A 12,627-nucleotide genomic window follows, 5' to 3' on the forward strand; every position below is an offset into this window, starting at 1 on the left:
AAGTTTTTGTTTCTCTTTGTGAGATCAGCACATAAATTTTGCATGATAAAGACTTTATTATTATTAGTTTGGTTTGGTTTTTTTATTAAGTAATATTTCGTCAATTTCTCAATCATTTTTTCAATTTCGTCAAACAGCGCTTTTTCTGTAATATTTTTTAACTCTAAAAATTCCGAAAGTATCTGTACACAATAATAGAAAAAAGTATATAAATAAATAATATTCAATTAAGAATTTGATAAATAAATATATGTTATACAAAACATACCAGCTCATAATTGTTTAATTGAGGATACTTATGCACAATGTCAACTATTCGTTTCGCTTCATCAATCCATGGCCTTCGATGAGATATTGTTATCTTGAGGAGATGCTTCATGTGAGAAATGTTTTTGTTTCCAACACATTTTTTCTCTAGTTCTTTTAAAGCATTTTGTATATCTGTGTTGGTAACATAATCGGTCGCTCTATAAAAAAAATTTTTTTAATTATATTATGTATTATTTTTTGTCTCAAATTTATTAATGTAAAAGATGTAATTATTTTCTAACCGATCAACATTTTTAGCAATACTAGCTTGAACAATTACAAATGGAATTTCTCCCTCCTCATCTTTCTTTCTCTTTTGAGATTGTCGTTTTTCTAGCGCCCGATGATTCCTAATCCAAACACTTAATTGACTTTTGACTAGGGTCTATATAAAAGAAAAGATGGATATATTTAAAATACAGAAACAAAATATTTTAAAAATATAACAAAAAGAAGATTGCAAAAGTCATGATGGAAAAAATAAGTATATATATTACACAGCCACCACCGATATCTGCAAGTGCAGGATAAGCTGCAACAATACTTTGAGCAAAATTTTGATAATCCGACTTTGTCGGCCACTGATTTGTCACATAAGACAAATGTGCAGCCCAGAATGCTATAAAGTTCTTCTGAGCCTTTAATAATCCAATATCGTTCAATTTTTTTTGCAAATCTGATGTAATAGATGGTAAAATTATTGGATGACGAATGGAACCAGGTCCTGTCACTTGTGGCTTTACTGAATGTATCATGTTGTCTTCAGTTTTAGATCGTTTTGAACTGCTTGGACAATCGATTAGAAGCTTATCTACTTTTTTCTTTTCATTTTCTTCTTTTATATCCTAATTAAATTTTATACCAAATTTGAATTTATAAGCAAAAAGTAAATATATATAATCTGATTTTTATGATAAGATTTTATTACAACTTACCGAGTAGCAGGCTGATTGTTGAATATCTACTAGATTAGACGAACTATTACCATCATCAATAGGCTCTGTATATAATATTTTTACGATAGACTCATTATCTTTATGAACGGAAGAAAAAGAGTCTATTAATTCTGTTGTAGTGTTTGCACGCACTGGTATCAGTAGCACTGTAATCTCACTTTTGTCAGCAACTTCGTCGTTGTCTTCCAAATCACACAACTTGTTATCTCGATCTGGATCAGGTTTTTGTAAAATTATCATTTTTTGTTGCAGCATCATATTAAGGACATTGTCAGTTTTACTGGCTTCCTTCAGTTTGCGTCGGATAATCTCAATTTCTGATGTGTTTTCTTCAGGCATAAACTTAATGCATTTGCAACGGCCTTCAATTAAACAATATACTTTTTTTCCATTGTCAATCTAATCGATTTTTTCTTAAAATTTGCGAATAATGAATTTCCTCTGTGATATTTCTGTGATATTGAAATCTGTGATATTTTGTACAACGTACGATCCACACACGATTTACGCCCAGTCGAAACAATTGATGAAACAATCGAAGTCCGATGCCGCAATCAACTGTTGCTAAACGGAATGGTTTTTTCGCGCACGCGCTTGGAAATCGTACATAATTATTAAAATTTAGCGAAAATTCTCGTATACAATACCAATTCTATATAAAGATGGAAAATTATGAGAATGGAAATACATTTCAGTGTGACATGTGTTTGTTCAAATGTATTTCGTATTATCGATTAATGCAACATTACATTCGCAATCATAAACAAGACCCATACTTCAGGATTACATGTGTTCAACCTGGTTGCGGTGCTACATTTAAGAAATGGAAATCTTTTCGCCAGCATTTATTTAGAAAACATCCTACTGCGTCTCCCACTTTAAATGAGGTAACCCAGCAAATTGAAGATGAAAATCAGTTAACCCGTACGAAAAAAAACTACAGAAAACTATTTAAAAAAACTATTAAAAAACTATTGAGAAAACTATTAAAAAGTATTGAAAAACCATAGGAACACTATTAAAAAACTATAGGATCACTATTAAAAATCTGTTGGAAAACTATATGAAAACTACAGTTTTCAACTCAGCAGTATTTTCGTCTCTAATAGTGCTGAATATTATTAGCAAAACTATTAAGGATAATATTGAATAAACTTTTAGAAAATTCTAGTTTTAATACAAACAAATTGATATTGAGAATAACTGAAAAATAAATTATTGAATTATCAGTAGTTTTGCAGAAGATCCAATAATTTTTGTACATACTTCTTTTATTTAATTAACAATGAGTTTATTATAGATATTTTTAGATTTACGGATATAAGTGAATTTCATAATAAATAATTATTTCTTTGTGATAATTTATTAATTAAAAAAACAGATGCAATCGTAATTAATATAGATACAACTACATTATTATTTATGTCAAATGTGTGTGTATACATATATGTATACCTATCCATATATATTATTACAAGTATTTTATTCTTAATCCGTTTCCAAAGTATTGACCAGAGGAATAATGCATAATTTATCATCTTTGTAAGGAATATAAACGCATTTTTTACGTATAGCAGAAAGAAAATTACAAACATCATTATTTGTGTGTCGGGCAATAAATGAAAACATTTTCGAAGATATAGTTTTATATTTACAAACTTCTTCATCAATGATTTGTAACTCTTTACCAAGAACTATATACTTCTTAGTTTGCAAGTCTGACGTCTTAAGTAAAATTAAATCTGAAATAATCATCAATGACCGATTTTCTAATAATACTGTACTGTTATTTCTTTTGATGAGGCGAGAATATTTAAAACTGTGATATAAAGTATTATTATATGTAAACCTTTGAAATGACTGGACATTGTTTTCAATTGTTTCTTTTAAAAACTGTTCAATCAATAATTTTTGTCTTAAGGATAGCTGCATTTCTGTCGATTTTCCAAATATTCTTAATTCATCTCCAAATTCAATACATTTCATAATTTTAGTTTTCTTCGTTATATATCGGAATATAGCTTTTCCCTGAACACTACAGTTTGGTCTATTGAAAATTTCACATTGTTGTTTAATATATCTTAATCTGGAATATAATTTACAGATTTGCAAAGGTATACATTGAGTTCCATGAAATAAACTTGCTATAATGCCATTAAAATGTTCAAAAGGAAACGCTGACCAAGCCCAAATAGCACCGTAATTTCTTACATACTCTGGTATGTGAAGCAATAGGTGTACATTGTATTTCATATACTCCTTTCCGTACAACGACTCCACATTTAAAACGAATTCGCGAAGTGCCGTTTTTGCTTTAAATAACTCGTCTTCTTCAATTTTTGTTTTTGAAAAAATATTTATACTGTATACAAACAACAACCAATGTTTAATATATTTCTGTGGCATTAAATCTTTTAGACAAATCAGCGAATAATACAATAAAAAATATTTCCAATCATTTGCTTTAAATTTACTATCTTTCATTGATTGTGGAGTTCTCGTAATTTCACAAGGAGGTTGAATAGCAAGTAATTTTTCGTTGAATTCAGTGATTTTAGAACCTAAATACCAATCTTTATTGTTATTTTTGGAATCAAACCAAGACGTACTGAACAATTTTGTGACACCCAATAAACACGAATGCATGTATTCTGGTGGAAATGAATGAATCACATCAAAAGTAGGCAGAAGCATTGTAATAGAAGGCCCCTTAACACCTTTTACTGCTTTCCGTTTTTCAACTGCCCTTTCAACATATATGTTATGTTTTGTTATCGTACGCATTACTCCCTTACCACCTGGATATACTCGTGTGTACCCCCTTCCAATAGCAATGTGTTCTCCTTTATTAAGACAATAAGAGCATCCATATTTTCCATTAAATTGTTTAATATTTTGAATCAAAGGTCGAGCAACTGAATCAACTGGTGAGAAAAGCGTATGAACTTTAATCAATATAGGTTCTTGATGGTTGAATGTATTACATTCAATTCCATTAATATGTAACTCAAGAAGTTCGTCTATAAATGGTCTAAGAAAAAGTTCCATAGGTGGTTTCTCAGAATTGAACCATAATCCACACACAAAGTAAAATATTATCACGTCTAATTCTATAAGGTAATTCGTTAATAGATACTTGGATAGGCCATATAGAATATTTTGACGAATTAAATATTTCTACGCCATCTGTATTCCATTGAATACTAATGTCTTGATCAGAAATAATATTTTTTTCTCTCAACTGATAATATATGTTTCCATTTATAACATCGCTTTCATATGACATTTTTCTAAAATATGTAAATAACTTTGTGTTTACTAGTTCTATTAATTGTTCCTTCAATGGAAGATGATAAAAATAATTAAATTGTCTTTGCAATCGACGACGATTGTAAATTTTTTCGCAATTTTTGCATTCCACTCTGTTGCAGTTTTCAAACTTCAATATTATTAAACATTTTGGACAAAAGTAATATATATTAGCTTGTACCTTTGGAAACGTTTTAAGAAAATGATACTTCGAATTGTATTGCGTATGTGGCAAATGGCAATCTACAATTTTAAGTAAAGTTTCCAATCCTACGTCCGTCATTTTGTTTCGAATAGCTGTTCCCATAATTAATAATTGGCTTTCTTCTTTGGTCAAATTACATCCTTCATATATGGGAACCCGTATTATATCCTGCAAAAAAAATTTTATACATATACATTAAATATACATCCATGTTATGATGAACGTTATTCTTACTGAATGCATATTCTGGAAAAACAAAAAAATAGTTTGTAAAAGCAAAGCATTTATATTATTTTAAATAATTGTAGGTTATTTATTTTCTGAAATAGGAATTACTTCTTACATTGTATGTTGCCTTGAATTTATTAATTGTGATAAATTTTTTTTATTACTATTTAGTTTTATAATTCTCTATTTCTTTAATGTTATATTCTCAATGCCAATATAACATTTATTTCAATAAAATAGTAGTTCTAAATAGTGAATTTCTTGAAATTACCTGTATTTGATTCTCATATTCTTCGTTGTCCTCATTACTTTCACTATCGCTTTTATTTTTGTGAATATCTACATTATCATTATTATAATTATCACTGTTTTCATCTTCAGAATAATTAAGATAATTTTCTTCTAAATTATTTTCATTTTCACTGGAGAAGTCAGAATCAGCTTGACTGCTGTTTGATTCTCCTAAGCTTCTTCTGCTTACAATTGTCTCATTGTCACTGTCAATTCTAATTGCATTATCTTGGAATTGATTACTATATTCTTCAATATCAATAGTAGAATCATCATTGTCTTGGATATCATGATTCTTCGTATTTTCATTGTTAGAAAGTTTATCGGAAATTGGAACCTGTAATAAATAATTGAAAAAAATAACAATAAAGCTTTATTTTATTATAAAATAATTAAATATTTAAATAGAGATTATTCATATAAATAGTCATTGAATGTATACTGCATTCAATGAAAGTTGTCACTAAGTTTATGTCAAAAACATGAGAATACAAGTTTATACAAATAAATTTTCAATACAATGTTTTTTTATTTAAATAGATAATATAAATATATAATCTAACCTCAACTTCTACTATTCTTTGTTTTTCTCTTCCTGCTGAAAAGCGAGCTCGACGAGAACAAATGATTGTCACAGGTATTTCTTCTACAATGTCGACCAAATACTTTTTATATGGTCCTCTTGATGTATTAGTCATTTTTTATGTTATTTTATATCTCAAAACTTAACTATTATACATAATAAATTGAAAAAATATATCAAACAATATTATTATTTATTCACTGCACGTGGACACGAGATTTCACAATTACAACATTTGTCGCCATTGCCGGTAAACAACATGGACAAAAGAACAGATAGCAATGTGCGGTGTTGTCAGCAGGTTATGAGCGGCCAATGAGAATAAGTGTCCTCATTGAAAATTATAATTCTATTTAGGACATGTGACCATGCACAGCCAATACGCGGACGCTATGTCATCAAAGAGCGCTAGCAACCAATCAGCGCAGCGGCAAGAATCGCGAGCGCTACTGAGTAAGATTATACCTTGCAATTGTTTCTGGTCACTCGTGTGTTGTGTTCTTATTCTCTAAGTCAGATTTATAATATTGCGGTAAATGTGTATATAATTGTCTCAACAGATCTTAGCAGATTATAGTAGTTATTATAATATTATAATAGCAACTGTTTGCAAAACAATAGTAAAAATGAATGATAACGACTGTATTCTGCTTGAATTTGTTAACGAGGATAAAAAGATAGCAATTGGTTATCAAGATTGGCTTCTGCAAAAAGTCACAGAAAAAGAAGAATTTGCCAGATTAATCGAAAACAATATTGAAGTTGAAATAAAATGGCCTAATTGCGACATTGCACCGACATCAAATATGAAAAAACGATTGAAAACGTGTCAATGGCAGGTGGTTGTGGTTAAGTTACTTTGCTTTTGGAGGTAAGTAATAAGTATAATAATTTAATATTATTTATTGTAGACATCTATACTTTTGATTAATAGACTGGCATATGTACATATAGATATATAAAGAGAGTTTCGATAGATAGTTGTATTTTATTATATATGATCACCATTTTTTTTTTTTTTTTTTTGGTTAAAGTTATAACCATAATTTTAATTGAATTGTACGCAGGGCTTAATTTCTAAAAAAATAAGAACCGGAACGCATGAAAAAGATATTTCTTCTTCTGATATTTATTAAATAAATATTAAATTTCAGATTAAAAAAAAATTGAAACGCCATTCCGGTCAAAATTAAGCCCTGATTGTATGTGTATCTTTAAGATAATATTTGTTGAATAATTGTATTAAAATTTTTCTGATTCTAATTTTTAAGAATGGGTAAAAATGTGCGAGTATAGAGATAATTTAACAGAATATGGCGTATTACAACCAACCAAAGAAGATCGAAAAATAATACGAAGAAAAGAATGGAGTGATGATGATGAAAATAGTGAAATACGTTCAAAGAAAAAAATGGTTAATTTTATAAATAACATATAACTTTAAATACTAATATAAATACGTTTATATTGTATAATAATTTTGAACTTTTTTTGAATATAGAACAAAGTTGGTGTAACAAAAAATGAAATTAATGAATCAAAATCATTACAATTACTTAAAGAATTAAAAACATTTAAAAGAGCTCCAATTGAAGTAAATATTTATTTTTATGTTTTGAAATAGGAAAAACAATAATCTAAAGTTTTCAAAAGTAATGATACGATTTCTTCCTCTTTTGTAAATAGATTGACTATGGAACATCTTCAGATGAAGAAAATTATTCCAAAATGTCAAAAAATGATTTGAGTGTGAAGAATGACTTATTGAAGTTCGAAAATGAATCGTTAAAAAAAGAAAACGCTGCACTACGGGTTACTCTACATTCCTTAGAAAGTTTGTTATTCGTTATATATTATAACTCGTACACTGTTATATTAATCCATCAGAAACTGAATTTTTTAATTTTAGAAATTTTAGTACATTTTGTATTTTGTCATTTGTACATTAAGAGAGTATTTTCCTATGTCATTAAGTATTTAAATATCGTAAATTTGTACCATTTTTTCTTTATTTATAACTTTTTTATATTTGATTTTTAGATCTGCCAAAGATGAAAGACATGACGGAAACTGTTCTGAGCAATTTGGAGAAGATTAATGAAAATGTTCATTTGGTAACACTTATAAAATTGTATATTAAAATTTTTAATAACTTTCTGTTTAATCAATTAATAATATACGTTAATACTTAAATATATACGTTAAATATATACGTTAATAATAACGTTTATTTAATTATAGTTTTTGGGTAAAAATCTTCTGGAGACTGCACCTTCAACTTCAAAACTCAATCCTACTACTAATTATAAGGTTAGTTTCCCTTCTCACAAAGTAACATATTTTTCATAAATGTTTCAAGAATATATGACATGATTTTAGTAATATTACAGAATAGTAAAAATATTGAAATAATAATTATGTATAAATAGTACTTTTAATATTTATCTGTATCGCTTTAATTTAATGTTATTCTGAATGCAAAGTATAATAATAATATATGCTTCTCTATTAATTGAAATTGTCACATTTAATAAATACCTTAAATATATTTAAACGAAACTTTAGTTTAGAAAAATGAAATACATTTGAAAGCTAATTATGAAATTATTATAGTTTACAGATAAACGAAGTTCTGAATCGCGAGTTGATGAAGAGCCTATTCCCTATTTTACTAATGAGGTTCGTTCTTAATATCAAATTTTGTTCCAAACATCATAATATATATTTCAAGCTATAATTTTTAATGTTTCTTTACGCTACTAATTGGTATAATCTAATGTTTTCTTCTAATATATTTGTAGAATACTATAGATGAATGCAGCGACAGAAGATTCAATATGCCCAGTAAAAAGTCATCTAATGATGTGAGTTATCTAATGATTATTTATTTTAATTAAAAGTATGTTTATAAAAACTATTTGTATTATTTAATTTGTATTATTTATTTGCACGAAAAACAGATTGATCTCGGCGGAAAAGGCAAATATTTTCTCAATGCCTCTTTAATAAGAAATTGCAACAAAAGTAGCGTATCACAATATACGTGCGATTTGCTATCAGTTATGTTTACTAAAGAAGAATTAGCATCTTGTAGCTTAACGGGAAAAATCCCAAATACTATGAAAGGTACAGCTACTAAAGCTAAGCCGCGTCTCGATCCAAATCGCATCGAAGCAATTGAAGGTAAAGATACAAATATAACAGTTTATTAAATAATATAAAGACTGGAACATTTTCGTACTGTCTGAATTTCATCTTATATAATCTTTTACTTTAAAAGTTTACTGCTGTCTGGTTAATTTGTGTTTTATTTCGAATACTGCATACTTTTTCTCAGCAGAAAGATTTTTATAAATGCAATTTGACATAAAATTCAATAAAAAAATTTCTTGTAAAAACCAGTCTTCACTATTTATTATTATCAAAATAAGATTTGACATGCTTCTAACATGCCTTGATTTTGTTAAAGCACATGTATTTTCAAAATTTGAGTGTACGAAGGATAGTACAAAGCTGTTCAAACTTGCAATACGGCAAAAGTGCAATAATGCTGTACCTCGGGCATCAAAAACTCATCAGAATCATTAATGTAACGTTGAACTACATTTTTATTTTAGTTTTTTGGAATTGCCAGTATAAAAGCTGGAAGTATATCAGTTCCGGATGTGTCACCTTGACATTTTTTTTATAATAAAATATATAATATTTTAACTTTTAACTATGTGCCAATTTAATTTCTGCGGATAAATTATTTTATATAAGTTTTGCCAAATATTATAATAAAATATTATTAAAAAATAAAAGTTTATAATATTTTATATTATACAAATTTTATATATAAATGTAAATTATATAAAGTTATAGAGAATAAATAATATTTCATTAATACACATGTCTTATAATAATATTTATTAACTAACAAATATTTATAAATCATATTATGTGTGTATTACATACACATTTGACACAAATAATAATGTAGTTGTATCTATATTAATTATGAGCGATTGCATCTGTTCTTTTAGTAAATAAACTTATTACAAAAAATAATTATTTATTATGAAATTTACTTATATAGTTACCTATTATTAAATATCTATTATAAACTCATAGTTAATTAAAAGAAGTAAAAAAACTATTGAATCTTCTGCAAAACTACTGATAATTCAATAATTTATTTTTTAGTTATTCTCAATATCATTTTGTTTGTATTAAAACTAGAATTTTCTAAAAGTTTATTCATTATTATCCTTAATAGTTTTGCTAATAATATTCAGCACTATTAGAGACAAAAATACTGCTGAGTTGAAAACTGCAGTTTTCATATAGTTTTCCAATAGATTTTTAATAGTGATCCAATAGTTTTTCAATAGTGTTCCTATGGTTTTTCAATACTTTTTAATAGTTTTCTCAATAGTTTTTTAATAGTTTTTTTAAATAGTTTCCTGTAGTTTTTTTTCGTACGGGAAGTCATGCCAGTATAATACATGATGAATCATTTGAAGGTAAGAAATGTGTGTAACTTTGAAATCTCCATAATTTGATTAATTATTATTTATCATTGTTTTTATATTAATATAATATCAAGAATAGCTTCTTCACATTAAATTAATAAATTATATACAAGATATTGAAAATGCTTACTTTTATTTCAATGATTGTTATTGTGATTACTATTATTATATCTTTAGCTTTGAGAATTATTAGAGATTTAAATATTTTAGTATCATTCTATATGTTTTTAATTTTTGTCACTTAGATGAAAGTCAAGAACCAACATTAGAAACAGCTACAGAACGTTTACAATGGCACGTCGCACATTTTCTTGTAAACATTCGAGAAAAATGTAAAATGTCTCATACGGCTATTGAGCACATCATGGATACAATAACTCATTTATTGGACATGTATTCAGCGATTATAGTAGTTGGTTATAATTATTATCTTGAATGATCTATTTCTTTTATATATTTCTAGATAAAACTCAATATTTATATCATTTTTTCAGCAAGAAATTCAAAACACAATAGATTCTAATACAAATTTAGTGAATTTTCAAGATATTAAGAAGATATATACTGAGAAACATCCACCATCCTCACTATTTTCATCTGTCCAATCGCGAAAAAAGCCCTAGATAAAATATTAATACAAAAATTTAATATGGTATCAGCAGAAAAATATATACTTGATACAAAGCTTGTTTGGAAAAAGAAGAAACGTTCCATTGGAAAAGTAACAGAGATTTGTGAAACTACTTGTGATGCTTACATCGTGCCTTTTTTCAAAAATTTGAAAAATTTGTTGGAAAACGATGAAATCAGATCAAATATCGAGAATCCAAAGCCACATAAATCGGGAATCTATCGGACAGTATTGGATGGAAGTTACTATCGAGAGAATGACTTTTTTTGCAATCATAATAATGCGTTAGCTGTAATTCTTTATTATGATGATCTCGGTATTGCCAATCCTTTGGGTGCAGCCTCAAAGAGTCAAAAATTGTCAGTATTTTACTGGACATTAGGGAACATATATCCTGAATTTAGATCGTCAAAGAATGCCATTCAATTATATGCGATTTTAAAAACAGAATATTTGAAAAAACCAGGAGCTTTGAAGAAGGTTTTAGAGCCATTTATAAAAGACATTGTAAAATTAGAAAATGAGGGTATTACTATAAACGTTGGAACAGAAACAAAGAATTTTAAAGGCTCATTATTATTTTGCGCAGGAGATACTCCTGCTGCTGCATTACTAGGTGGCTTTAAAGAATCGGTTTCAGCTTATCGGTTTTGTCGTTCCTGTTTGACGACATCTGAAGAGTATAAAAATCATTTTCGTGATGATAGTTTTATGATTCGTAATAAGACAATTCACAACAATCATATCGAAATTGTAACTGACTGTACATTAACAAAGGCAGCGAAAAAATTTTGGCAAAAAACATATGGAGTGATGAATAAGAATCCTCTGTTGCAAAGTCCTAATGTAGATGTGACACTATGTCTGCCTCAAGATTGTATGCATATTCTCATCGAAGACCCTGTAGAAATTGCCATTCGTCGTTTATTAAAGTATTGCATTTTTGAACTGCAGTTGTTTACACTTGAACAATTCAATAAACGTATTATTCATTTTGATTATGGTCATTTTAAGAAAGATAAACCTGCTCTAATTCTTCGTGATCATCTTGTTGATGGTAGCTTACGACAAAGTGCAGCACAAATATTCACTCTAGCACACATGTTGCCTTTGTTAATTGCAAATTGGATACAATGTGAAAATCCACATCTCATTGAGCACATAAATTGTTATATTATGCTATTGCAAATCATGAATGTTTGTCTTGCTTATGAGATACACGAAGAATCAATTGAATTATTGAGTCGAATGATTGAAGTATACATTACACGATTTATTAATTTATATCCAGATTCCATTGTACCAAAGTTTCACTTTTTAATTCATGTTTCAAGATACATCAAATTGTTTGGACCACCAAGACAACAGTGGTGCTTTAGATTTGAAGCATGTCATGCATATTTTAAATCACTTGTGCCGATTGTGCGTAATTTCAAAAATATGGCTCTTACAATGTCATACAGACATCAGTCACGCCTATGTTCCATGTTAGCTTCATATCCTGGTACCGATTCAAAAAAATTTCTCTATGAAGGGGATTATATAGCACTTGGAGTATCTGTCCTTCTGTGTAATTTGCCTTATGCAAAAATATTTCATAG

At 27.8% G+C, this 12,627-nt stretch overlaps 3 protein-coding genes across 4 annotated transcripts; 1 reads left to right on the top strand and 2 right to left on the bottom strand.

Moving 5' to 3' along the window:
- Positions 1–205: 205 nt before the first annotated feature.
- On the bottom strand, positions 206–2,329 carry LOC136999863 (uncharacterized). Its single transcript, XM_067354664.1, has 3 exons — positions 807–2,329; positions 552–694; positions 206–467 (listed from the first exon to the last, which is right to left on the bottom strand). The coding sequence occupies exons 1-3, from the start codon at positions 1,062–1,064 to the stop codon at positions 254–256; spliced, it is 615 nt and encodes a 204-aa protein (XP_067210765.1). The 5' UTR covers positions 1,065–2,329; the 3' UTR covers positions 206–253.
- On the bottom strand, positions 2,267–6,249 carry LOC136999862 (ABC transporter H family member 2-like). 2 transcript variants are annotated; one of them, XM_067354663.1, is made up of 4 exons: positions 5,862–6,249; positions 5,279–5,635; positions 4,756–4,947; positions 2,267–4,555 (listed from the first exon to the last, which is right to left on the bottom strand). In XM_067354663.1, the coding sequence occupies exons 1-4, from the start codon at positions 5,994–5,996 to the stop codon at positions 4,541–4,543; spliced, it is 699 nt and encodes a 232-aa protein (XP_067210764.1). In that variant the 5' UTR covers positions 5,997–6,249; the 3' UTR covers positions 2,267–4,540. The 2 variants fall into 2 exon arrangements, with proteins under 2 accessions (XP_067210764.1, XP_067210763.1); XM_067354662.1 differs by having other exon boundaries at positions 2,267–4,947; positions 5,862–6,229.
- Positions 6,250–6,956: 707 nt separating this feature from the next.
- Positions 6,957–10,086, top strand: insv (insensitive). Its single transcript, XM_067354667.1, has 9 exons — positions 6,957–7,295; positions 7,383–7,475; positions 7,568–7,715; positions 7,922–7,995; positions 8,123–8,191; positions 8,495–8,560; positions 8,683–8,745; positions 8,842–9,064; positions 9,351–10,086. The coding sequence occupies exons 1-9, from the start codon at positions 7,164–7,166 to the stop codon at positions 9,467–9,469; spliced, it is 987 nt and encodes a 328-aa protein (XP_067210768.1). The 5' UTR covers positions 6,957–7,163; the 3' UTR covers positions 9,470–10,086.
- The last annotated feature ends 2,541 nt before the right edge of the window (positions 10,087–12,627 follow it).

Source organism: Linepithema humile, chromosome 5 (assembly GCF_040581485.1).
Source record: "Linepithema humile isolate Giens D197 chromosome 5, Lhum_UNIL_v1.0, whole genome shotgun sequence".
NCBI lineage: Eukaryota > Metazoa > Arthropoda > Insecta > Hymenoptera > Formicidae > Linepithema > Linepithema humile.

What these genes read in the sequence shown, in the direction of transcription:
- insv (XM_067354667.1), top strand. Translation starts at nt 7,164, where the DNA reads ATGTGCGAGTATAGAGATAATTTAACAGAATATGGCGTATTACAACCA. An exon ending in TTAATGAAAATGTTCATTTG is followed by an intron (nt 7,996 to 8,122) that starts GTAACACTTATA and finishes ATTTAATTATAG; the next exon opens with TTTTTGGGTAAAAATCTTCT. An exon ending in TTCCCTATTTTACTAATGAG is followed by an intron (nt 8,561 to 8,682) that starts GTTCGTTCTTAA and finishes ATATATTTGTAG; the next exon opens with AATACTATAGATGAATGCAG.
- LOC136999862 (XM_067354662.1), bottom strand. Translation starts at nt 5,996, where the DNA reads ATGACTAATACATCAAGAGGACCATATAAAAAGTATTTGGTCGACATT. An exon ending in AAAGAATAGTAGAAGTTGAG is followed by an intron (nt 5,636 to 5,861) that starts GTTAGATTATAT and finishes TATTTATTACAG; the next exon opens with GTTCCAATTTCCGATAAACT. An exon ending in AATATGAGAATCAAATACAG is followed by an intron (nt 4,948 to 5,278) that starts GTAATTTCAAGA and finishes TTTTTTTTGCAG; the next exon opens with GATATAATACGGGTTCCCAT.
- LOC136999863 (XM_067354664.1), bottom strand. Translation starts at nt 1,064, where the DNA reads ATGATACATTCAGTAAAGCCACAAGTGACAGGACCTGGTTCCATTCGT. An exon ending in CAGATATCGGTGGTGGCTGT is followed by an intron (nt 695 to 806) that starts GTAATATATATA and finishes TCTTTTATATAG; the next exon opens with ACCCTAGTCAAAAGTCAATT. An exon ending in ATTGCTAAAAATGTTGATCG is followed by an intron (nt 468 to 551) that starts GTTAGAAAATAA and finishes TTTTTTTTATAG; the next exon opens with AGCGACCGATTATGTTACCA.